Here is a 26,631-nt window from a genome sequence, read left to right as displayed (position 1 = left end):
ATTCCTACCCCCACAGCAACCCACTGCACAACAGTTGCAGCTTTCTCTCCTTAACTGTCTGTATACCTTATTGCCACTGAAATCCTAGCAGCTGGTTGGCACCTGAGTAAACTTTAGGCAACCCAGTGAGACCTCAAGGACTGCAGACCCCGAAGTAGAAAAGAGACATCACAAGTGCACAAGGCAGACCCACTGTTGGCGTGACCATTCCATCCACATTAGTCTCCCATGATTACACAGGTGCTGTGGTTTTAAGATGTGACCCCTCCCCATACGTGTAGCCTAGACTTAGTGACTCCTCATGAATATAGCGGAAGTGATGATGACTTAAGAAATTGGGTCATAAAAGGCACCCTGGCTTCCAGCTTGCTCTCTCCTCTCTGATTACTTACTCTGGGGGATGTCACTTGCTGCATGATGAAGGCCTTTAGCCCTGGGAAGGCCACAAGGTGAGAAACAGACTTCTGTTAACAGCCAGCAAGGAACTGAGAGGCTCCTGCCTGAAGTGATCTTGGGAGCAGAACTTGCAGGCCCCAGTCCAGCATTCAGATGACTGCAGCCCCTGCCAACATTTGACAGCTGCCTCTAGAACATTGGGGGAGATACTGCCTAGAATTTGAGGAGTCTGCTGACAACCTCAGGGAATACAGAATGAGTTCAACTTTTCAGCCACAAACTTTGAGGTAGGAGGGATGGGGATGGTGTCTGCATTTGTTCTATTGGCCATGAAATCCTACATCCCGAGTGACCCTGCTGCAGTTCCATAAATTACTTTTTATCCCTGCCCCTTGCCCCCTTCCGAAACCTTATTTCCCACAGTAAATACTTTGGTTATGTTCTTTATTTAGATATAAAGTGCCTGTTCCCCACCTCCTGACACGTCTTCTCTCTTTGGCAGCTCCAGGCAGCAGAGGGCTCAGACCAGAGCAGACCCAGGTTTCCTGAGTCACCAAGACAGAGAGGTTATCCTGGAGGAACACATGATGATGTGCTGCCCTCTACAAAACCAGGCTCCTGAGCTCACTAGTCCAAGAAGGCAGGACTGCAAAATGGATACACCGTGGCTCCTAATTATCTAGATGGCCTCATCTCCTACCAGTCAGCAAAAATGATGTACCCTCTGAGAGTATTCACATCACTCATTTGTGTGCCTTATCTTTGGTACAGGGAGTTGGGTGAACAGGAGAAAAAGCCAAAAAAGTTGTAGAGGTTACAACATGAATCTTTAATCATAACGATTGTTCCATCAGGATTTTTTAAAAATAGCTTTACTGTTATTATAAAACTGAAAGATACTTTGTTACAAAAATACATAAAAGTACAATGTATGTATTATACATTCAGAATCCCACCACTAGAAATTAGTTATGATAGTGACCTCTCGTAAGTATTTTTTTCTCTGTTGCTCTAAACATACAAATAGAAAAACATATTAACAAAATGGGGTCGTGCTATAATTGTTCTAAACCTCTCCTGGTTCACTAAACAGTTCACGAGCAACCTTCATCGTCATTATCTGTGTGCCTGGAGATTTCTAATGGCTTTCCGTTGCATACATATGCCTGAACTTATTTTTTAAAATTTCCTACCAATGGAAACTGGAAATATTAACATTTGCTATTTAAAAAAAAAAAAAAAAAAACCTTAAAAAAACTCCACCTATTTACTGCTACTTCAAAGGTTATAGAAATTGAACTGATATGTTAACGAATTCTTTCAAAAACAATGCACCCATTTTCTCTCTTACCAATAAGTACATAAGACTTATCATGTCCATTTTTGCAAAAATAAGTCCATTTTTGCACTGCTATAAAGAACTACCTGAGACTGGGTAATTTATAAAGGAAAGAGGTTTAATTGACTCACAGTTCCACATGGCTGGGGAGGCCTCCAAAAACTTACAGTCACAGCTGAATGCAAAGGAGAAATAAGGACCTTCTTCACAAGGGGGGCAGGAAGGAGACAGTGAGGAAGGGCTACACCTTAAAACCATCGGTCTCATGAGAACTCACTATCATGAGAACAGCAAGGGAGACATCTGCCTTCGTGATTCAATCATCTCTGACCAAGGCCCTCCTCTGACACATGGGGATTAAAATTTGAGATGAGATTTGGGTGGGGCACAGAGCCAAACCATACCAGACTGCATGTTTCTACAACCCCCCCACTGATGGGGGATTTGATGACTCTATTTTACTACTGCTAATTTTACTACTTTAGGGTGAAATGGCATTTGTGATTTTTAAGATATCTAATATTTGATACATTAAACTATGAAATGAACTGGAGCAAAACCATTATATTCATGACAGCAATAAAACAAATTCCTAGAAATATGCTTAAGATGACTCAACCTATTTTTAACCATCTCTAAGAAATATTACTAAGGGACCATATAAAATACTATCAGTGGGAAAAAGTCATTTTTTTAAGTGAAAAAAAAAAAAATCAGCATTTCAAAGATGCCACATTCTTTCAAAATTAACCTATAAATTCAATGCAATGCCAATAAATAAATAAATGTAATTAATAACTCAATGCAACGCCAGATTTTGTTTTTTAAACCTGGAAAGTAAACTATTTCTGCAGTTTACTACAACTCCTCTGAGAGCTGTAAAGCTTACCTACGAGATAAAATACAGTCACAAAAACATAATAAAAATGTGAGACACACACAGATCTGCTAAGAGGACTCTTCCTGGTCTTCTCAGAGTGACTTGTTTCAATAACTGTTAATGTTACCTTTTTGTTTTTATAAAGTGATCTTTATAAGGTATGTACCACACTGGTTTTAGGAAGGTGAAAACTTGTTCCTACACTGTCCTATTGATATAGCTATACAACCCACACAAAGAATCTATGTCCATAATTGACACCTTGGATACATTCTCACCACTTGTACATTGTAAAAGCTCCCTCCCAGGCAGATTCTGATGAAAGTGAGGATTTTTACTGAAACCACTGCTGCATTGTTTCTTTAAAGCCTGCTCTGCTGCACAACAGACTCTTAAAGACTGAAATTTGTAACTGAAGTGCTTGCTTATCACACTTCCAGGTCTTCCCTTCCTATGCAGACTATGAGATAAATGTAAAATCATCAGTTTCTCCTATAGCCCTCCTACATGTCACTTTCCTATGGTTTTTCTCCTGTGTTGGCTCTCAGATGGACAGAAAGCCCCAGGTCCCAGATGGAATCCTCTATGTACATCTACTTATAAGGGTTCTCATCTAAATGCACTCTCTGGTGGTTCCGCAGCCCTGAGGTGTACCTGAAGCCTTTCCCACACACATCACATGTATAGGGCTTCTCTCCAGTGTGGACTCTCTGATGAACATGAAGACAGGAGCTGCGGCCAAAGCCCTTCCCACACTCCTCACATTTATAGGGTTTCTCACCAGTGTGGACCCTCTGATGACCTTGAAGATGTGAGCGCTGACTATAGCACTTCCCACACACGTGACATCTGTATGGCTTCTCACCAGTGTGAACTCTCTTGTGACTAATGAGACCTGAGCCGTAACTGAAACCCTTCCCACATTCATAACAAGTGTAGGGTTTCTCTCCCGTGTGCAACCTCTGGTGGGTGCGAAGATTAGAGCCATAACTGAATCCCTTGCCACACCAATCACACGTATAGGGCTTTTTCCCTGTGTGGACTCGCTGATGTTTGTGAAGGCTTGACGTGCACCTAAAGCCCTTTCCGCACTCTTGGCATCTGAAGGGTTTCTCACTAGTGTGGACTCTGTGGTGAATGAGAAGCCCTGAGCTGTAACTGAAGCCTTTGCCACACTCAGCACATTTATAGGGCTTCTCTCCAGTGTGGGCTCTCTGATGGTTAAGGAGGTCGGAGCTGTAGATGAAACCCCTCCCACACACATCACATATGTAGGGCCTCTCTCCCGTGTGGACCCACTGGTGGTGGTGAACGTCCGAATTCCGTCGGAAGCCCTTCCCACACTCACCACATTTATAGGGTTTCTCTCCTGTGTGGACCCTCTGATGGATGTGGAGGTCGGAGCGCCGGCCAAAGCCCTTCCCGCATTCGCATTTGTAGGGTTTCTCTCCTGTGTGCAGTCTCTGATGGGTGAGAAGCCCTGAATTGTAAATGAAACTCTTACCACACACATTGCATTCGTACAGATGCTGCCCCATGTGAACTCTCTGGTGAGCTTGAAGGTACGAGTTGTGACTGAAACTTTTGCCACACTTGTCACACTGGTAGGGCCGCTCACCAGTGTGCGTCTTCTGATGACTGCTGAGGTTGGAGCTGCAGCTGAATCCCTTTCCACACTCGACACAGGTGTAGGGCTTTTCTCCAGAGTGAACGTGCTGGTGCTTGAGGAGTGCAGACTTCACGCAGAAGCCTTTGCCACACTCGCTGCAGATGTAGGGCTTCTCCCCTGTGTGCAGCCTTTGATGGACCTGAAGCACTGAGCTGTAACTGAAGCCCTTCCCACACTCGCTGCATTTATACGGTTTCTCTCCAGTGTGGACCCTCTGATGGACAAGCAGGTTTGAACTTCGACCAAACGCCTTCCCACACTCCTCACATTTATAAGGTCTCCTTCCTGTGTGCACCCCTTGATGAATAAGAAGAACCGATTTATACCTGAAATCCTTTCCACAGACATCACATCTATAGAGCATGTCTCCCACAGGGGCTCTGGGGTGGTTGTGTATGTGCCTGTTCTCAAGACTCTTAACAGATTTCTCTCCTGTGGGAATTCTTTGATGTCTGTTAAGATAGGAACTCTGCCTCAAGTCCTTACCTTTCTTTTTCAAAGGTACCCTTGGATGGGGGGGAAGGTCTGATTCGTCCCTGAAGCCATTTCCATATTCGTTACTTTTCAAGCCATTCTCTCCAGGGTTATTGTGATGAAGTACAGAGTTTTTAATGCAGTCTTTTCTACATTTATTGCAACCACATGGCTTGTCTATTTCAGGGAATCTGTGATCAACATGACAAGATATCCAGCAAAAGCTGTAATCATCCCAATTACATTTACATACAGTGTCTTCTGTGTTGAGATTTTCACATCTTTCTTGAACATCCCCTGACTGGTTCACAAATGCTTTTGCCCAAGATCCTTGAATGGGGATTGGTCTTATAGCTCTCCAGGCTGGAAACTGTTGATTTTCTAAAGCGGTAAGCCCATACCCTTGTAGACTGTCCAGGAAATTCTCAATTGGAAAACACTGTGTAGATGCTTCTTCCCACGCTTGATGGGAAGCAGCATCTCCTGAGAACTGGAAGTCTTTTCCTTGCAGATTTACTCTACAGTCTTGACTCCCAGGTAATTCACCCACCACCTCTTCCCAGATTTTGCAGGAGGAGAGCTCTTCGTGTGAAAATAACCTTAATTCTTCATCTTGAATATATTCCATATCCCTTCCATTCTTGTCTCCTATGAGGTTAAAGACAATTCAGAGATGAGAACTAGTAAAAGACTGGCTCAGGGACATCAGACTTTCAGACTTGAAGTAATAATAGCCTAGAGAAAAATTACGCTTTATGTATCATAACTATTAGATCACTTATGTTTATGACAGGAAGAGGCTCCTATTAATAAGTTTTGAAGCTAAATGCTAGTATGATCCTGTATCTGACACTGTATATAAATAATATCTGACACAATTGTAACACTTCCTATCTGCCAATGATGTACACATATTAACTGACTTAAACCTCAGAATAATATCGAAGTAGAAATCATTATATTATCTTCATTTTCTAATGATGAAACCAAGTCAGAGAGAGGGTAGGTAACCTAGCACATTATTCCACCATACTGTGAGGCAGTGGTGGAGCTGGCATTTAAATGCAGGAAGCCCACACGGCCTTCTCCCTGCACTGTGTCTCAGAGCGACTGTACTCTGGGTATGTGTAAGCCATACTTCAGGAGGGTGCCAAATTTTCCACAGTGCACCACCTGTGTCATCTCGTGTGAGCAGATTCAATAGGAATCCAGAAAACACTGTTAAGGCAGGAAGACACACACATATTTGACTTACAATCATTACTTATGCCTTGAGATCCTCTGGATCCCAGGCTGCAAAGGATCAAACTGGCATATTGACCATAGTTCTGGATGATTTAAAAATTGTGTCCATGTTTTCTGATATTCTTTATTGGCTATTTTTATCTTTTAGGGCTCGAGTAACAAGAACCTTTTTATAACCAGGGACTAGTACAATACTAGAAGAAAGTGAGAAATTCATTTGAGGACTCTCAATATTCTGGGACAGTCTCTCTGCCACTGGCTTGCCTTCTACTGCCTGGCTGTTTCTATTAGAGGGACGGAAGTCCAGAGGTCCCTCACTCATTCTGGGTATGATATTCTGTGAAAGACACACAGAAACCATGAGAAGGTAGGAACTGAACGGAAGAAATGAAGTGGCAGAACAATCATCTACGATGCTGCCAACAGTACCCACAGGCAACACAAGGGGTGATGAATGGGACCTCTTGTGTGGCAAGCTCACTCCTCACTGCCCAGCCAGGCTCTTGTCTCCAAGACCTCTAGGCCCCATAGTTCTCACCTGGAGATGCATCTCTTGGAGTTTCTCCACCTGTTACCCCAGTCTTCAAAAATTCCTATGTTGAAATCCTAAATCCCAATGTGATACCATTAGGAGGTGGTGGGTCTTTCGGAGGTAATTAAGTCATGAAGGTGGAGCCCCCAGAACAGAAATTAGTGTCCTTAGAAAAGAGATCCCCAGAGAGCTCTTCTCTGCCATGTGAGGACACAAAAGGAAGTCAGCTATCTGCACCCTGGCAGAGGGCTCGCACCAGAACCCAACCATGCTGGCACCCTGATCTCGGACCGGGCCTTCCAGACTCTGAGAAATAAACTTCTGTTGTTTATATGCTACCCAGTCTGGCAATTTTTTATAGCAGCCGGAGCTACGAGTTCTATAAAAAATAAGATTTAACCTGTGTAAAAAAGTCAAAAATATCTTCTCTCCAGGAACAAGAACACTCCAAGAAGTTCAGTTCCAATTACCCGGAGGATTCCTCTCACCCACTGAGAGCAGGTTCCTGAAATTCTCCAGCATCACATCTCGGTACAGCTGTCTCTGGGTAGAGTCCAGCAGCCCCAGCTCCTCCTCAGTGAAGACCACAGCCACGTCCTTGAAGCTTAATGGCTCCTACAATGAAAAACCATTAACACAAACATCTACTAGATGAAGACAAATTGGTGTCCACAGAGGAGGTTTATAGAAACAAAAGAATTTAAAAATCTAAAGATAAACTGCACATCTCTAAAAAAAAGAAGACAAGACAGCAGGAAGTTGTTCAGCCGGATGTGTCAACTTCAGTTTATTAATGTTTAGTGCCAATAATTTCAATTCTAACCAACTGAACTACCCCAGACATGCAGCGTCAAGCAACAAACACATCGTATCCTGTGCTCACTTAGGGCACTTTTTTTTTTGGACGCAGGGTCTCTTACTTTGTGGCTCAGGCTGGCGTGCACTGGTGCAATCATAGCTCACTGCAGCCTCAATCTCCAGGGTTCAAGCAATCCCCATGCCTCACTCAGCCTCCCAAGTAGCTAGGACTACAGGCTTGCAACACCACATCCAGCTAATTTTTATTTTTTTGTAGAGAATGGGACCTTGCTATGCTGCTCTGGCTGGTCTCAAACTCATGGCTTCAAGCGATTCTACCATCTTAGCCTCCAAAGTGTTGGGATTAACAGGGGTGAGCCACTGATATTTGGAAATTTGTCCACTGATACAGTTTGGATATTTGTCCCTGACCAAATCTCATGTTGAACTGTAATCCCCAGTACTAGGAAGCGGGGGTGGGAGGTGTTTGGATCATGTGGGCAGATCCCTCATGACTGGGTGCTGTCTTCATGATAGTGAGTTCTTGTGAGATCTAGTCATTTAAAATTGTATGGCACCTCCACTTCCCCTCCCCCAACCACACTTCTTGCTTTCAGTACGTAAAGTTCCTGCTCTCCCTTCACCTTCTGTTATGACTATAAGCTTTCTGAGGCTTCCCTAGAAGCCCAGCAAATGCCAGCAGCATGCTTCCTGTTTAGCCTGCAGAACTGTGAGCCAATTAAACCTCTTTTCTTTATAAATCACCCAGTCTTGGGTTTTTTTTTTTTTTTTTTTTTTGAGACAGAGTCTTGCTCTCTCACCCAGGCTAGAGTGCAGTGGTGCGATCTCGGCTCACTGCAACCTCTGCTTCCCAGGTTCAAGTGATTCTCCTGTCTCAGCCTCCTGAGTAGCTGGGACTACAGGTGCGTGCCACCATGCCCAGCTAATCTTTTTGTGTTTTTAATAGAGACAGGGTTTCACCGTGTTAGCCAGGATGGTCTCAATCGCCTGACCTCCTGATCCACCCGGGTATTTCTTTGTAGCAATGCCAGAATGGCCTAACACACCCAGCCTACTGTGAGCACTTCTTGGAGAAATTTCTCTGAACTAGATCACGTGAATCACTTGTCTGCACATTTTATAATCTGACTGTGACTTGCAGATTGCCAATTTTTTCTCCAAGAAGGCTGTTACAATTTACAGTTCCAACAGTGCCTAATTTACTGTGCCCATGCCTGCATGTACCCTGAAATCATTTTCTCTGCCAGAATGATGGTTCTTTCCCAATCATTCACTATTCTTTCATCACCAGGTGCGCAAATCCTGTTCTCTGCGACCACAGCCCCTCTTCCATTCCACACCCTTTTTAAGGGACTTCCATGTCAACCACTGACAGAAATCAGCTAATGTATGTCATGCAACCATCTCCTCAACCAGGTGAGACCTCAAAAGTAGCATTTCGAACCAAGGAATTTCAAACTATGCTGTGTCCCCTTCAGCTCTGAATGGTGACCTGTGTTTTTAAAGCTAATTGTTCCAGTCCAGTGAGAATAAATGGCAGTCGCGTATTCTGCAATACAGTGATCATCAAAATATTACTGTAATATCCTTGCTGTTTCCGCTTGGACAGTGGCAAGCTTTCTTGAGAACTGCATATGGGAGCTCTCAGAATTATACTTTGCCTTGGCTGGGCATAGTGGCTCACATCTGTAATCCCAGCACTTTGGGAGGCTGAGGCGGGTGGATCACAAGGTCAGGAGTTCCAGACCAGCCCATCTCTACTAAAAATACCAAAAAAAAAAAAAAAAAATAGCTGGGAGTGGTGGCGGGTGCCTGTAGTCCCAGCGACTCGGGAGGCTGAGGCAGGAGAATGGCCCTGGGAGGCGGAGCTTGCAGTGAGCCGAGATCGCGCCACTGCACTCCAGCCTGGGCGACAGAGCAAGACTCTGTCTCAAAAAAGAAAAGAAGAAGAATTACACTTTGCCTTCAGCATGTCCCTGGAGTACCTGCAACAAGGTATTACAAGTCAAGAATGAGATGACTACTTTTACTTGACTTTGTTGTTTAAGTCATGCATATATTTTTGATATGAAGGCATGGTAGCTATAGAAAGTTTTAGTGCATGTTATATGGTTTGTCTCTGTCCCCAACCAAATCTCATCTTAAATTGTAGCTCCCATAATTCCCACGTGTTATGAAAGTGACCTGACGGGAGATAACTGAATCATGGGGGTGGGTCTTTCCCATGCTGTTCTCATGATGGTGAATAAGTCCCACGAGATCTGATGGCTTTATAAATAGGAGTTCCCCTCCACAGCCTCTCTTGCCTGCTGCCATGTAAGACATCCTTTGCTCTTCCACCATGAGTGTGAGGCCTCCCCAGCCATGTGGAACTGTGACTGAAGCCTCTTTCCTTTATAAATTACTCAGTCTTGAGTATGTCTTTATTAGTAGCATGAGAACAGACTAATACAGAATGCATGCCATATTACTTTTTCAAGAAATATTCAGTACCTATAAAATAATGTTAGTCACCAGGAATTACAGAGATGAGCCAAAAAGCTAGAGCTTCATGGAGCTAGTATTGGCAGTTCCTAAAACCAGATCCAGGTTGTATGATGGGCCATGAGAACTCACAGGACCTGATATACAATGACACTCATGGCTAAGACTTACTACAGTGAAAGAAAATAAAATACAATTAGCAAGGGGAAAAGACACATGGGGTGAACTTGGAAAGAAACCAAGTGCAAGCTTCCAAGAGTCCTTTCCTACTGGAGTCACACAGGTATGCTTAATTCCTCCAAAAATCAATTGCAACAAGGCCTGTGAAATGCTATCTATCAGAGAAGCTCAGTGGAGACTTGGTGTCCAGGATTTTCACTGGGGGCTAGTCACATAGGTACCTCCTGACTTCCTGACTAGCACACACCAAAGTTTCAGACTTCCAGAAAAGCAGGTTTTCAGTAGAAACCATATTGTTTGCACAAACAGTCCAGGTACTGTATGCCATTCTTATCAGAAGCAATGTTTACAGAGGCAAATGCTTTGCTTGAGAAAGCAAAACTGGATCTCAATTCTGAAGCACAAGTAGAAATTAACTGAGGGAAAACAGAGGAGAGAAAATTCCAGACAGTGGGAACAGTTGGTGAAAACCTGGAAGTGGTAAGAAGCAGGGCACACGTATCTCAGCCTCAGGCAATGCCGCTGTGAAGCAGGCGGCAGCCAGATCACTCCGGGTCTCTTAGGCTACACTGATGATTTTGGTCTTTCCTCAAAGCAGGAAACAAACACTGAAGGGTGGTTTACAGTGGGTAGTGATAAAATTAGATGAGCTGTCTTAAAATTATGAACCCGACACAGCATGGAAAAACACAGGAATGGATCAAGTATAGACACAAGGAGACCACATAGGAGGCCACTGCAATAGTTACAGGGAGACACGTTAGCCTGGACTTGGACATGGCTTGGGAAATGGAAAGAAGCAGACAGATTGTATTATTAAGAGGGACTGACTGCATGGAGGCATAAGAGAACTTTCTGAAGTGTTGCAAATGCTCTGTATCTTGGATATGGTGGTGAATGTATGTCTTAAAATTTACTGAACACTTTCAATAAGTATATTTTATTGTGTGTAAATTCTCTCTCAATAAAGTTGATTTTAAAAGTTCCTTGGGGTGGATAATTTCTTTACAGAGGAAACTGAGGCACAGGGAGATGGGCAGAAAAGGGGAGATTAGTAGACAATAACTTGAGAGTAACAGCTCCATTCTGATTGGGCTCTTTTAGGCTCAAGATTCCTTTAGATGCCCAAGTAATAGCTGGATATTCCAGGACTCAGTGGAGAAGGCAGGGCTGGATATTAAAAAATGAGAGTTGGTGTCTAGTCAACAGCTGTTTAATTAATTGCCTAACTGACCTCTTCTGGCCTGAGCTTTCTCCCTTCCACAACACCTCTAGTCTTGGGATTGATGGTTTAGTTCAGGATTCTGCCGGGAAGAGGGCTCTGTTGGTGTTTCTGCCTTAGTCCACTCATCACTCAACATTTATTAGGTGTATATTTTTGGACAAATAATACTCAATTTTCTGAGACCCCATTTTTCTCATCTGTGAAATGAGGATAGCAGTGGTAACTATCTTGCAAGTTCTGTGAGGATTAAATGAGATAGGTCCTATAAAAATTCTTAGCCTAGTACCTACCTACCTTATAATAAGTTTGATGTAAGTGTAAGGGATTGATATTATCTGCTTTATATCTTATTTTCTGGTCTCCTGCTAACACACATCCTGGCTTTTATAGGACAGTTGTTAAAGCATAGCGGCTCTGGAACTAAGCTCTATGTGTTCAAGTTCTAGTTGTGTATCTTCCTAGCTCTGTGACTTTGGCCAAGTTACTTGACCTTCTGGTCCCCGGGGTCACCTTCATATTTGGTGCTTTGCCTGGACTCCTGGGCCTAGTGTGTAGTTTTCCTTATGGCTAAAATTTATTATAGTGGCACAGTAAGAATACACATCTGGATCAGGAAGGGAGATAGACACAGGCGGAGACTGGTGGAATTCACGTGCAGGCTTCCTGTGCTCTCCCTCACATGAAAGGTCTCCCACAACACACTCCCCAGCGCAGCATTGCAGCCACTTGTGTACGGTGTTTCTGCCCAGAGGAGCCCAGTACAGGCTCAGCAACCAGATTTTTGTTGGGAACTGGACACATTGGCACCCTCTACCTTCCATGTACCAAAATTCAGACTCCTGGAAGAAGAGTAGGCATTCATCATAAGTCACATTGGTCCATAAACCACAAACAGCTGGTATACCAGGGTTCCGTGCCCCAACCGTGTGTGTGAGGGGAACATTTTAAAAGCTGAGTTCTCAGACCCCAGCCAAGGGCCATCCAACCCTGGAAGCCTTTATGGAGATACCAGTCTTGGCTGGGGAGTGTGTTGTGGGAGACCTTTCATGTGAGGGAGAGCACAGGAAGCCTGCACGTGAATTCCACCAGTCTCCGCCTGTGTCTATCTCCCTTCCTGATCCAGATGTGTATTCTTACTGTGCCACTATAATAAATTTTAGCCATAAGGAAAACTACACACTAGGCCCAGGAGTCCAGGCAAAGCACCAAATATGAAGGTGACCCCGGGGACCCCTGCACCAGAAGGTCAAGTAACTTGGCCAAAGTCACAGAGCTAGGAAGATACACAACTAGAACTTGAACACATAGAGCTTAGTTCCAGAGCTGCTATGCTTTAACAACTGTCCTATAAAAGCCAGGATGTGTGTTAGCAGGAGACCAGAAAATAAGATATAAAGCAGATAATATCAATCCCTTACACTTTCATCAAACTTATTATAAGGTAGGTAGGTACTAGGCTAAGAATTTTTTTTTTTTTTTTTTTTGAGACGGAGTCTCGCTCTGTAGCCCAGGCTGGAGTGCAGTGGCCGGATCTCAGCTCACTGCAAGCTCCGCCTCCCGGGTTCACGCCATTCTCCGGCCTCAGCCTCCCGAGTAGCTGGGACTACAGGCGCTGCCACCTCGCCCGGCTATTTTTTGTATTTCTTAGTAGAGATGGGGTTTCACCGTGTTAGCCAGGATGGTCTCGATCTCCTGACCTCGTGATCCGCCCATCTCGGCCTCCCAAAGTGCTGGGATTACAGGCTTGAGCCACCGCGCCCGGCCCTAGGCTAAGAATTTTTATAGGACCTATCTCATTTAATCCTCACAGAACTTGCAAGATAGTTACCACTGCTATCCTCATTTCACAGATGAGAAAAATGGGGTCTCAGAAAATTGAGTATTATTTGTCCAAAAATATACACGTAATAAATGTTGAATGACGAGTGGACTAAGGCAGAAACACCAACAGAGCCCTCTTCCCGGCAGATTCCTGAACTAAACCATCAATCCCAAGACTAGAGGTGTTGTGGAAGGGAGAAAGCTCAGGCCAGAAGAGGTCAGTTAGGCAATTAATTAAACAGCTGTTGACTAGACACCAACTCTCATTTTTTAATATCCAGCCCTGCCTTCTCCACTGAGTCCTGGAATATCCAGCTATTACTTAGGCATCTAAAGGAATCTTGAGCCTAAAAGAGCCCAATCAGAATGGAGCTGTTACTCTCAAGTTATTGTCTACTAATCTCCCCTACATGGATAAACTGAGGTGCTCCCAAACCTGTTTTTCAGGCCAAAAACCTTGCAGCCACCCATTCACCCTGGCTATGTCCCTTAAAATACTCAAGGGTACTTGTCTACTTTTTAATTGATTTGCTACCCATCTTCCCCTTCTGGAATGTCAGCCCCATGAGGTGGGGATGTTATCCATTTTCTTCTCTAATATATTACCAGTGCTTAATGTTTGGCCCATAGTTGGGTATTCAACAAATATTTGCTGAATGAGTAAGTGAAAGAAAATGTGAACAGACCAATGCCACAAAAGTAACTGAAAAAAAGTAGCTCGAGATCTACCATGGGCTCGGTGAGGTAGCTCCAAGTTATAGTCCCAGCACTCTGGGAGGCCAAGGTGGGAGGATTCCTTCAGCCTAGGAGTTTTAGACCAGCCTGGGCAACATGGCAAGACTCCATATCTACAAAAAATAGAAACATTAGTGGGACGTGATGGTGCGCACCTGTAGGCCCAGCTGTTCGGGAGGCTGAGGTGGAAGCCTGGGAGTTCAAGGCTGCAGTGAACTGAGATTGTACCACTGCACTCCAGCCTGGGTGACAGACAGACCCTGTCTCAAGCAACAACAACAACAACAACAAAACCAACACCACCAACCCAAAAACTACCATAAAACAAAGGGCACTATTACTAAGTTCTAGCCAAACTTTAATTCCAACATCATTTTTTTTTTCAAATTTCTAAATTTCAAAAGTAGGTGTTTAAGCCAGGCACAGTGGCTCCTGCCTGTCATCCCAGCACTCTGTGAGACCGGGGTGGGAGGATCATTTGATTCCAGGAGTTTGAGACCAGCTTCGGCAACACATCCCTACAAAAAATAAAATAAGCTAGGTGTGATGGCGCACCTTAGTCCCAGCTACTTGGGAGGCTAAAGTGGAAGTATCACTTGAGCCTGGGAGGTCAAGGCTGCAGTGAGCTGTGGCTGCACCACTGCACTCCAGCCTGAGTGACACAGCGAGACTGTGTCTTAAAAAAAAAAGTTGGTATTCAATGCAGGTGTTCAAGTAATTCAGTGAACCAGAGTACAGAATGCAGAGCAGTCAGGTCCATGTGAAATAGCAATCAATTGCTGTATTTCCTTCTGTCTTTGTATATGATATGTATACATACATACATATGTGTGTGTATATTGATATGTACAAACATATATATATATTTACACACACACAAATGAGTGTGGTATTTTGGTTGACTTGAAAAAGAATGATTGATGTAAAAATAACATTTTCATAACTGGGTATCCATCTTGAAGAAATGAACTTAAATGTCAACCTCATGTCATTTACAAAAATAAATTAGTTATACTAGAGATAAAACATTTTTTCAGACCTTGCTGATGAGAAAAACATTTTTAATATAAATGTTAAACAGCCATTTAGATGACTTTTTGATTGGTCTGAGAATGGATAAGGTCTGTTGAAATTATATGAAACCAAATTTTCAAAAAGGAACTAATAAATCATTTAACTATATAAGAACTTTAAACTTCTTTACAGTCACCATTAAGGAAGTAAAATTTAAGAAGACATATATGCAGCCAACAAGCATATTTAAAAATGTTCAACATGACTACAGAAATGAAAATCAAAACCACAAGATACCACCTCACCCCAGTCAGAATGGCTATTACTAAGAAGTCAAAAAATAAACACTGGCAAGTGGAGAAAAAAGAACACTTATACACTGCTGGTGGAAATATAAATTAGTTTAGACATTATTCAAAGCAGTGTGGTGATTCATAAAAGAACTTAAAACACAACTACCATTCAACCCAGCAATCCCATTATTGGGTATATACCCAAAGAAATATAAATTATTCTACCATAAACACGCATGCACACGCATGTTTACTGCAGCACTACTCACAACAGAAAAGACATGAAATCAAACTAAATGTCCATCAATAGTAGACTAGATAAATAAAACGTGGAACATATATACCATGGAATACTATACAGCCATAAAACAGAATGAGATCATGTCCTCTGCAGCAACATGGAAGGAGCTGGAGGCCATTATCTTAAGCAAAGTAATGCAGGAACCGAAAATCAAATACCGCATGTTCTCACTTATAAGTGGGAGGTAAATGATGAGAACACTTGGACACACAAGAGGGAACGACAGACACAGGGGCCTACTTGAGAGTGGACAGTGGGAGGAGGGAGAAGATCAGGAAAAATAACTAATGGACATTAGGCTTATTACCTGGGTGACAAAATAATCTGTACAACAAACCCTCATGACATGCAATTCACCTATATAACAAACCTATGTACCCTGAACCTGAAATTTTTTAAAAAGTAAAGATTGAGAAAAAATAATTACTACACTTTTGATAGGTGTTCAGAAAGGCTTCTAAAAACATGGTAAAAAATGAATTAATGAGAAAATAGGCAAAAGTATTTTCTAAGCAATTTACTGATAAGAAAATACAAATATAGCCAATATACATATGAAAAAGTGCTTATCATGTTTACAATGCAGGAAACTGCAAAATAAAATGGGGGCATCTTTGCCATATATCCTCCGTCAGATGAGCAAAAGTATTTAGTACTAATAATTCTTGGAATTGCATGTGTGCAGAAGAGTAAAAATTGCTACGATTTCTTCTCAAATACTGTGGCAGTAATATATTAACAGTTTACAATGAAGTGTGTGACACTGTAAAATGGGTATTTGGTCTCTGTGGCATACAATTTCAAATGCCCTTAGAAACTCTACCGTGCTGCACCCATTAACTTGTCATTTACATTAGGTATATCTCTTACTGCTATCCCTCCCTTCTTCCCCCTCCCCACAATAGGTCCCCGTGTGTGATGTTCCCCTTCCTGTGTCCTAGTGATCTCTATTGTTCAATTCCCACCTATGAGCAAGAACATGCAGTGTTTGGTTTTCTGTTCTTGCGACAGTTTGCTGAGAATGATGGTTTCCAGCTGCATCCATGTCCCTACAAAGGACACGAACTCATCCTTTTTTATGGCTGCATACTATTCCATGGTGTATATGTGACACATTTTCTTAATCCAGTCTGTCACTGATGGACATCTGGGTTGATTCCAAGTCTTCGCTGTTGTGAATAGTGCCGCAATAAACATACGTGTGCATGTGTCTTTATAGCAGCATGATTTATAATCCTTTGCGTATATACCCAGTAATGGGATGGCTGGGTCAAATGGTATTTCTAGTTCTAGATCCTTGCCCAACATGGCACATGTATACATATGTAACAAACCTACACATTGTGCACATGTACCCTAGAACTTAAAGTATAATTAAAAAAAAAAAAAAAAAAGAACCGTGATGTCTTTTTCTATGCTAATGAGTTGACCGGTAGCTGGCAGCGGTAGCTGGCAGCCGGTAGGTAACTTCAGGACGGGGCTGTTTACTGGAAAGACCAAGGCAGGATTAGAGGATTAGACTTATAGTACCGCCCCCTCAACCTCCAGTAAGGGGAGAGGAACTGAGGGTGAAGTTGATCAGCACTGGCCAATGGTTTTAATCACTGGTGCCTACCTAATGAAACTTTCATAAAAACCTAAGAGGACCAGGTTCAGAGAACTTCTGGGAAGGTGGCATGCCCAGAGAGGGCATGGAAGCTCCATGACCCTTCCCCCGTACCTTGCCCCATGCATCTCTTCATCTGTATCCTTTTGTAAAATCCTTTATAATAAACCAGTAAACATAAGTGTTTCCCTGAGTTCTGTGAGCTGCTCTAGGAAATTAATCAAACCCAAAGAGTGGGTTGCAGGAACCCCAACTTGCAGCTGGTTGGTCACAAGTTCTGGAAGCCTAAACTTGCAACTGGTGGGAGGGAGGAGCAGTCTCTTGTGGGACCGAATCCTCAACCTGTGGGATCTGACACTACCTCCAGGTAAACAGTGTCAGAACTGAACTGAAGGGCACCAAGCAAAACTGTCACAAAACTGATTGCTTACTTGGTGTTTGAGGAGAAACCCACACGGTTGACCACAGAAGTCTTCTGCCTGTGATTATTGTTGCTGAGTGTCAGAATACAGAAAGCACTTAGAGTTTGAGTGTTTTTTTTCCCCACACAAAGTATACTCCATTGGGCCAGCAATATTTAGACGTCTACATCATAGAATTTACAGATTAAAGCACAGGATGCGAAAATCACATGTGTTTGTACTGTCTTTAGCGCTAAAACTGGTAGTAATCAGAACTGAATATCTTATAGTAGTAAAATACGTACTACACGGAAAGCATACATGTTTCCATTTCCTTTTCTGTGAGATGGAGTCTCACTCTGTCGCCCAGGCTCGAGTGCCCTGGCATGATCTCAGCTCACTGCAGCCTCCGCCTCCCAGGTTCAAGTGATTCTTCTGCCTTAGCCTCCCGAGTACCTGGGAGTACAGGCATGCGCCACCATGCTCAGCTAATTTTTTTATTTTTGGTAGAGACGGGGTTTCAGCATGTTGGCCAGGATGGTCTTGAACTTCTGGCCTCAGGTGATCCGCCCACCTAGGCCTTCCAAAGTGCTGGGATTAGAGGCGTAAGCCACCGTGCCTGGCCCCATTTCCTTTTTAAAGAGGGTAACATATATTTTCACACGACAAAGATATTGATGGATGGACACCTCTTTGTTAATGCTGGGCACATTAGCGAGGACAGAATTTCAATTAGGGGAAACCTAATTTATTTCATTATAGACTTTGGTATGGTCTGTCTTCTACTAAATCTTTATTTTAAAAGTTATAATGAAATATATATAAACTAGTATTATTAACATGGCTGAGCTACAGAGGTTTAATATTATGAGTGAGCTAATTTTTTTAGTATTTTTGTAGAGATGAGATTTCACCATGTTGCCCAGGCTGGTCTCGAATTCCCGAGCTGAAGTGATCCGCATGCCTCAGCCTCTCAAAGTGCTAAGATTACGAGCCACTTCACCTGGCCCACAACATTCTTAAACTTGGAAAAATGCAGAGGATACTGCAGGCAAGTCTTTAGCATGGGGGAACAAAAAGACTGCATCCGAAGTTTTTGTAGATGAAATTGAGGCAATCAACAAATAAATTCAAGTAAGAAAGTCGTGGTAAAAGGAGAGGTGGTGAGCAATTACCTAAATACACAGAAGTGAGTCTCAACTGGGGGAACTGACGGTTATGAATCAGAAGGTAACAATGACAATAACAATATAATAACAATCAGAAGATGGTGGGAAGTAAAAATGTGCTAATTGCTTCAACTTTCACAGCAGGAAGTAATCAATAATATTTAAAATTAAGGTACACAGTAAAAGACGCGAATCAAATCTTCAAAACTCTTTCACAATCTCTTTTCATAAAAGAAAGGTTTAGAAAATAATGTTTTATGTGTTGAAAAAACATAATCTTAAAATTCTGCAATGGCTATGATTTTTTTCAATTTAAAAGAAAATTAAGAAATATGTATATACTAAAGGATAGCCTATTTCCATATCCTTATTTTTTCATTTACTTTATCTCACTTGATAGCAGCTTAGAATCCAGACAAAAGAATGAATGAAACCACAATTCACTAAGAGATGAACACGGAATCCTTCTATGTGTTTGTATGTATATATACAGATACACGTGTGTGTATATGTATATGTGTATACACGTGTGTATATATGTGTGTGTATGTGTATATATGTATACATATGTATACATACGTGTGTTTACATGTATGCGTGTGTATATATATTTGGCTGTTATGCACAAGGCTGCAATTATCATTCTTTGCACATTTGTTCTGATTTAGAAAACATTCTTAGAGTGGGAAATGCTCGACCAGAATAAGGAGAACTTCTAGAAAGGCTGAAATACTCCTGCAGCTGTGTGGATGTACCCATTTCTCCATATCTCAGCTAACAGTGAATGCTGACCTTTCAAATCTTTGGCTGTCTGCTGGAAGAATCATAAATCTTATTCCAAAGTGAATCCTTTTGATTAATAAAGGCTCATTATCTTTTCATATGATTAGTAGGCATTAGTTTTTCTCTGCTCCCTTCCTGAACAAGAATCCTCAGGTCTTTATGCATAGCCCTCTTCTGAAAATAAGGATATTAAAATTTTTTCACAGATGAAACTTTTCTCCCCTAATATGTTGTTTTTAAACTTTGTGTAGGGTATACTTTTTGGTAGGGTCTACTACATGGAGAATATTACATCTACAAATCAATACATGTTCCACAGAAGAGAACAACCCAGGCAGAAATGATTCAGTATTTGGAGAGTCATCTCTCTGCTCATCTAGGCTTGGGCCTCTGCATGAAGCTACTGTGGTGGCAGAAAGGCAGACCAGAAAGGTAGATTATCGAATCCAATTGGCCTGAGTTCAAATCCTGAATCTCCCATTCATTTCTTCATCTCTAAAACAGAATCATACTATCTGTCTCACATCACTATTCTGTGGATAAATGCAATGAGAAATGTAATGTATTCACCCAATACATTTTTCACTCTTTTTCCTTTTACCAAGAAGGGATGTATGTTTTCTCTCTGATGCCTAAGGTGGTATTTCGGGAGAGAAAAGAAAACAACCCACCTGAAACATGGTCTTGTCCTTCCTATCTTGGGAAAGGGCTGAGGCTTGAGAATGAAGAGCTGTAGGAGGAGAAAGAGGCCATGAGGAGGAATTGGTGCTGCCCGGAGCTCTAGGTCATCTATCTGGTAGGAAAGTGCCCAGCTTTACAGACTGGTTTCTTCTCACTTGAGGAAATTCCTCAACACCCAACTTATTCTCCTCCACATTGAGTTCGGATTCTCCCTCTGCCCACCCCCTCTATTAACCGTCACCTCTTTTCTCATGCCTTGAGGTCAAAGTCTCCATGGTCTCTTCTGCTAGGATTTCTGAGAGCAGCAGCAATTGTGTTTATTGTCTGGTCTTCCTAAGCTGGAGACACAGAAGATCCAGGCCTTCTTCATTCTAGAGACTCTCCAAGCTCTGACAAGTCGCTGTCTTCACCTTTACTGTCCAGAGCGTGACTGCTTCCCATGGTCGGGGGACCTATAGGTTCAGGAGGGAACTTTACTTAGTCCTTTCTTCTGGGCCCCAAGGCTGTGGTTCGTATCCTCTGGATACTATTCACTCAGTAGTTTATCGGACATCTACTCAGTACTAGTCAGGTTTAGTCCCCTACACTGAAGGGGCTCATAGTCCAGAAAGCCAAGAATGTTGCAGATGGGTAAGGACAGTCACAGAAGAGTCTGTGAGAAGAGCCCTGCAGCTAAATTCTCAGTGAGGCACAGGGCTCCTCAGAAGGGCAGGGAGACTCCACAAACATATGGGACCTGTGCCCTGTGAAGAAACACCTGGAGAGAAAAAGCTTTATTAATGCAATAATGTTGGACTTGCAAAAAATAAAATAAACTAAATCCCCATACTTAGGGATTACAGAAATCAGGATAAAGATTAGAGCCATCTCCTGGCTAACACGGTGAAACCCCGTCTCTACTGAAAATACAAAAAATTAGCCGGGCGTGGTGGCGGGCCCCTGTAGTCCCAGCTACTCGGGAGGCTGAGGCAGAATGGCGTGAACCCGGGAGGCGGAGCTTGCAGTGAGTTGAGATCGCACCACTGCACTCCAGACTGGGCAACAGAGCGAGACTCCGTCTCAAAAAAAAAAAAAAAAAAAAAAAGATTAGAGCCATCTTTAAGTCAGCGTTTTTAACGTTTTTTGTGCCATGACCCCCCTTCACTAATCTGATGATACCTAAAGACCTCTACTCAGAATAAAGTTTTAAATACATAGAAAGAAATGCAAAGAATTATACTGAAATACAAACTTCAAAACTATTACAACTCCGCATGGCTCACTGTGCAAGTACAGTGTTACTTTATTAACACATTCAATATAAACAACAAATTTACTACAATTTCAAAAGAGTAATGAGCATAAACAATACTCTGAAATATCTGTGCAAACCAGAATATGACATAAAAATATCTATGATGTATATGGATGACAAAGTCACAACTACTGCTAATATTGTGGCTTAGCACCTATGTTCACAGTGAAACGCTACTTGTGACTTAGACTAGTATAAAATTTTTTCCCACTCAAATTCATGGAACTCCTGAGTTATGCTCACGGAACCCAGGGCAAGAATTCCTTTTTGAAATTAAGTCTCTTCTGCCCCGTCGCTCCCCAGACTGAATTAATTACTCTGGGATCCAGCAACACATGGTGTAAATTGCTGCTTACCACCTTTCACACTGCCTCCATGGTCAGATCTCTAAGTCATCAAAATAATTGAGACTTCTTTTTCTTTATTTACCTTTCATGGCTCTGGCACATGGGAAGCACTTAAGCAATTCTATCAGCAGGAAGCAATGCACAGAGATTGAACAAAACTCTTGCAATCTGCTCAGAGCTACTCAGGAGGTAGTGCAAAGACAGCAGGCATAAGTTCCCACCCTTCCCCACCTTGCCTGAACTCTTTCCTCTTGAAATTCAAGTCTCAATGAGGTCAAGTTCAGACAAACAGATACACATACTTGGGCTGTCTACTCTAGGACACTCACTGAATTTTACTGCTTCAGGAACTCAAATCTCCTTCTTTCCTCTAACCATCTGTACCAGCCCTCTGCATGGCCCACAGTGACAAGCATCTTTCTCTCTCCCTCCCTTCATGCACTGCCCTGAACTTGGGATGGCCCTTTGACCCAGGTATGGACAACCAGGCAACACGTTACCCTCCTACACAAAGGACAAAGGGGAAGAGTAGAGGCCAGATCTGAAACAAGGCCTCCACCCCAACGCCACTTAAACCCAAACTTCAGGATCCTCTAGGACTGCACTTTGCAGACTTCAGTATGTTTAAAAATCACCAGGAGCAATGATGAAAACAGACTGCTAGATTCCAACTCCAAAGATTCCGATTCTGTATCTCTGCAGTAGAGCCCAGGAGTCTGTGTTTTAAACAAGTTTCCAGGGGATGCTGACAAAGTGGGTCCAGGGGCCACATTTGAAGCAAACTTGCTAAGTTACCCTCACTTCCTCTGACTGGCTGATTTTCAGGGTTTCCAGAAACTTCCAGTGGGTACAAATTTTCCTTGTGCTTCCTCCTCCTGTCCCTGAACTCTTCTGGTCAGGAAGCCTCAAGAGTCAGCACATGAAGTTCTTCTCTATCCTCCTACACTCCCTTGGTGAAGACATCCAGCCTCAGGCCTTCAGTAGAATCTACACACTGATGACTCCATGGCAACCTGGCAACTCCACTCTTATGTCTAAAAAGCAACTTAAAAAACATGTCCAAAAGCAAACTCTAGATTTGCCCCAGAGGTACTTCTCTCCTTTGAAATGAAGAGGAAATATTCTAGAGTCATTCTTGATTTCTTCCTTGTACTCTACATCCAATCCATCAGCAAATACGTACAAATCAGAACCAGAATCAGATCAAATATTCTTGCTGCCACCGTCCACACCACCATCATGTCTCACCTGAATTAATGTGACAGCTCCCTAAATTGCCTCTGTGTTCCTACTCCTGTTCACTTCAGTCTACTTCCTACATGGCAGCTGGAGTGATCTTTTATATAAACTCATATTCTTCTCTGACCAAAACCATCACTTTGCTCAAAACCTTGCACCGAGGTCCTTTCAATGGCCCAAAGACCTTACACTATCTTCCTTCCCAATATTCAGTTTCTCAATTATCCCTCCCTCTTTCTCATTCTGCTCAGCTGAGCAGAATGAGAAAACTGCTTTTCCTCAGATGCCTCACCTGCTTTGGGTCCCTATTCAAGCACCATTTTCTCAGTGAAATTCATCCCTCATTATCCTTCTCAAATTGGCAAACCAGCACTTCCTACACCCTCCTCCGCTTCATTTTTCTCCATGAAACTGACACCTTACCTACAGTCTATTTTTCTTGTTGACCATCTTTCTCCACCCACAAGAATGTGAACTCTATGAGGGCTAGGATTTCAGTTGGCACCTGGCACACAGCAGGTACTCAACAAGTATTTAAATAGGAGAATGGAAGTAATCTGAACTCAGCTTACTGATATGGATCCTTGGGTCCTCTTGATGTCATCTTCAGAGCAGAAGTGATTTTGTTCTCCAGTTCATGGACTGTAATTTGGGTGCTAAGGACTATGCTGGCTGTGTTGGGATCCAAGAGTGAACAGGGAAGACAAGGACTCTGTGCTCATGCAGCTGCTAACAATCTAGGTGGAAATCAGCAGCCATAATGAACTTCTACTGTGTTCCAGGTGCTTAGGATACAGTAAAAGATACATTTCTGGACTGCATGGAGCTCACACTGGGAGAAAAGGAGGGTGACAGAAAGAGTTCGTACAAAGGCAGTGGGATAATGAAGTAGTGGGAATAAGAGATATTGCAGAGGTAGAAATAACAAAACTAAAAGAATAATTCCACGTAGGGATGAAGAGGAGGAGAAATAAATATGATTCTGAGGTTGAAGTCTGAGGAAAAACCAGGTAAATGATGAAGTTATGATAAGATAGCAAAAGGAAGAGTCGGGTTTTGAAAATTGCAGTTCTAGTTTCTCAAAACTAGAGTTGTCAAAAGGTTTAGGTTCGAATTCTGGTTCAGCTACTTTGTAGTTACATTAACACCACAGGAATGACTTAACCTTTTGAATGAGTCTGTACTTGTCAAATAAAGATAATCCTTACTTGCAAAACTAACAGACTCTTTCACACACACATGCCTATGTGAATAAACTTCATAGCCCAGTACCTGGTACACAGAAAATCATCAATAAACTATTACCATTGACCCAACCCAGTATTAACCTAGGAATACAGGAACTCATGCATTTAGTAAATGTACATTCAGAGTCTAACACAACATCTTAGAAGAATAAACACTAGAGATACATGTCAGGCCCCTGAGCCCAAGCCAAGCCATCGCATCCCCTGTGATTTGCACGTATACGCCCAGATGGCCTGAAGTAACTGAAGAATCACAAAAGAAGTGCAAATGCCTGGCCTCACCTTAAGCGATGGCATTCCAACACAAAAGAAGTGAAAATGGCCGGTCCTTGCCTTAAGCGATGATATTATCTTGCAAAATTCCTTTTCCTGGCTCATCCTGGCTCAAAAAGCTCCCCCACTGAGCACCTTGTGACCCCCACTCCTGCCCGCCAAAGAACCCCCCTTTGACTGTAATTTTCCTTTACCTATCCAAATCCTATAAAACGACCCCACCCTTATCTCCCTTCGCTCTCTTTTCGGACTCAGCCCGCCTGCACCCAGGCGAAATAAACAGCCATGTTGCTCATACAAAGCCTGTTTGGTGGTCTCTTCACAGGAGGCGCATGACAATACAGCAGTAAATTAAGATGGAAAAAGTAATTGTTCCCATGGTGCCTACATTCGGGTGGGTTAATCTCTCTACAAATTAGGTGACTTTTGATTGTAAAAAGGGCTATGAAGAAAGTAAAGCAAACATGATAAGATTCCTGTTTTCCAACAAATGTAGGTTCTATCAGGTGAAACATACGTGGTAACTGTGGAAAGAGCAACATTAAATCAAGTGATCAGGGACAGTCTCTAAGAGCTGCTTGAAAAATAAATCAGCTGTGAAAAAAGCTGGGCTGAGACAAGCCCAGAAGGAAGCATAAGTGTAAAGACCCTGGTTCTGGTTAGAAGGTCTCCTGGCCAGGTCTTACTTTTTAAGTTTTTTAAACTTTTTAAACCTCAGCAACTCATCTGTGACATGGGGATAATAGCTGACATACAAACTTGCTCAGAAAATTCAATAGAAATACATTCATTTATTTAAATATTTACTAGCAAGCCTGGCACTGTCCTAGACACCATGGGTAGAGCGTAATACCTGGCATACAGTAAGCACTCAGTTCATATACACCATCACAGTTACTCCAATTATTTCTACCCTGCGTTTCTTCCCTAGCACAGCGCTGAAACGGCGTAAGCCTTTACTGACTCAGCGGCCCACTACCAGGAGCCAAGATAATACACTAAATAAAGACCCTGGGAAATTCCTCAACCTTTTCCCATTTCTAAGGGAAGGCAGCTGCGGCTAAGGGGCCTGGATGAACATTTGTGAAATCAATGGGATGAAGAATGAGGTCACCAAGAGACTGGGCATTGCCACAAAAGAGAAACCAAAGTTCCCTCACCTGGAGCTCTAGTGTCAAGAGATGTGGGTTATTTCTCCCTCTTTTATACAATTCTCTCCGAGAAAGGAACAATCCCAAGAAGGAAGCCTGTGAAAGAAAAATGAGCACCGGGCTAACATGATTTAATCCCAATTCCCACTATGCCACAGGGGGAATCTCTCAGTGCCAGCTGAATGTAATCTACCCCGCTACTTGCTTGAGTCGTCGAGGAAAAGAACCTCTTTTCCTACAGGACTCAGAGTAAAAGGTCCACGCCATTCCAAAGCAGCCGTCTACAAGCCTACTCTCACTGCCCCTTTCAGGAGACAAAGAGAATCAAGACAAAACCTCAAGATTTGAATTCAGAGCTGTCTGACACCGATAGTGAAATTCTGCCTGTGCGTGCTTAGGCGGCTACGAAAAGCAGAGCCAGCAACGATACAGCAAACCAACTCTTAGGACTTGCACAGCCCTTAATACATTTCAAAGGATAAAACCAGAACACAGGGAATCAACTTTCTGTTTACAGAAATGACTTCGCAGAAAACTCTGAAATTACTCCACAAGTGGGTGGGCGGCTACCCTGAGAAAATTTATGTCATCGATCCGCCACTGCCCGCAGTGGACGCTCTCGCACTGCAGATCTCATCTCAAAGCCAGAGCTGGCCTCAAACTGCTTTTCCAAGCCTGGACTGCGAGGGCTGCCGACCTGCGCCCACCCCGCCCAGGCGCTCAGAAAGTTCGATACATGCGCCTCCTCACACCCCTGCCTCACCAGGCCGAGCTCATGGAAATTCGTGGGCTTCGACACTCCGCCGCACGTTGTCCCTTCACGTTGGTTCTACAGAGCTAATCCTAAATCCCGTGGCCGGACACTACACCCACATGGACACGCACGCCTCTAACACGCCTCACCACTGCCTAAGAAGCAACCAAGATGGCCCGCCCAACGGAAACGGAAGTGGTCGACTCGACGTGTGGGACTACCTTTCCCAGAACCCTCCGCGGCGCAGTCCGCTCCTAGGTGCGATGGTGACGTAAATGC

General features: G+C 43.0%; 1 protein-coding gene across 3 annotated transcripts; it reads right to left on the bottom strand.

The window, feature by feature from the left end:
• Positions 1-1,204: 1,204 nt before the first annotated feature.
• Positions 1,205-26,631, bottom strand: ZNF229 (zinc finger protein 229). Of its 3 annotated transcripts, none has more exons than XM_025366471.1 (6): positions 26,574-26,631; positions 25,608-25,694; positions 20,289-20,499; positions 20,038-20,096; positions 7,024-7,150; positions 1,205-5,406 (listed from the first exon to the last, which is right to left on the bottom strand). In XM_025366471.1, the coding sequence occupies exons 3-6, from the start codon at positions 20,320-20,322 to the stop codon at positions 3,209-3,211; spliced, it is 2,418 nt and encodes an 805-aa protein (XP_025222256.1). In that variant the 5' UTR covers positions 20,323-20,499; positions 25,608-25,694; positions 26,574-26,631; the 3' UTR covers positions 1,205-3,208. The 3 variants fall into 3 exon arrangements, with proteins under 3 accessions (XP_025222256.1, XP_025222257.1, XP_025222255.1); XM_025366472.1 differs by lacking the exon at positions 26,574-26,631 and adding an exon at positions 26,362-26,526 and having other exon boundaries at positions 6,542-7,150; XM_025366470.1 differs by lacking the exon at positions 26,574-26,631 and adding an exon at positions 26,362-26,526 and having other exon boundaries at positions 7,006-7,150.

Source organism: Theropithecus gelada, chromosome 19, assembly GCF_003255815.1.
Source record: "Theropithecus gelada isolate Dixy chromosome 19, Tgel_1.0, whole genome shotgun sequence".
Lineage (NCBI taxonomy): Eukaryota > Metazoa > Chordata > Mammalia > Primates > Cercopithecidae > Theropithecus > Theropithecus gelada.
This window is presented reverse-complemented; position numbering and strand designations above follow the sequence as displayed.

Excerpts from the sequence above, each read along its gene's own strand:
- ZNF229 (XM_025366470.1), bottom strand. The coding sequence starts at position 20,322 with ATGGAGACTTTGACCTCAAGGCATGAGAAAAGAG. Across the intron at positions 20,097-20,288 it reads CTCAAGGCATGAGAAAAGAG|CTCTTCATTCTCAAGCCTCA; the intron begins GTGACGGTTAAT and ends CTCCTCCTACAG. Across the intron at positions 5,407-7,005 it reads GGGTGAGAGGAATCCTCCGG|GAGACAAGAATGGAAGGGAT; the intron begins GTAATTGGAACT and ends TTAACCTCATAG.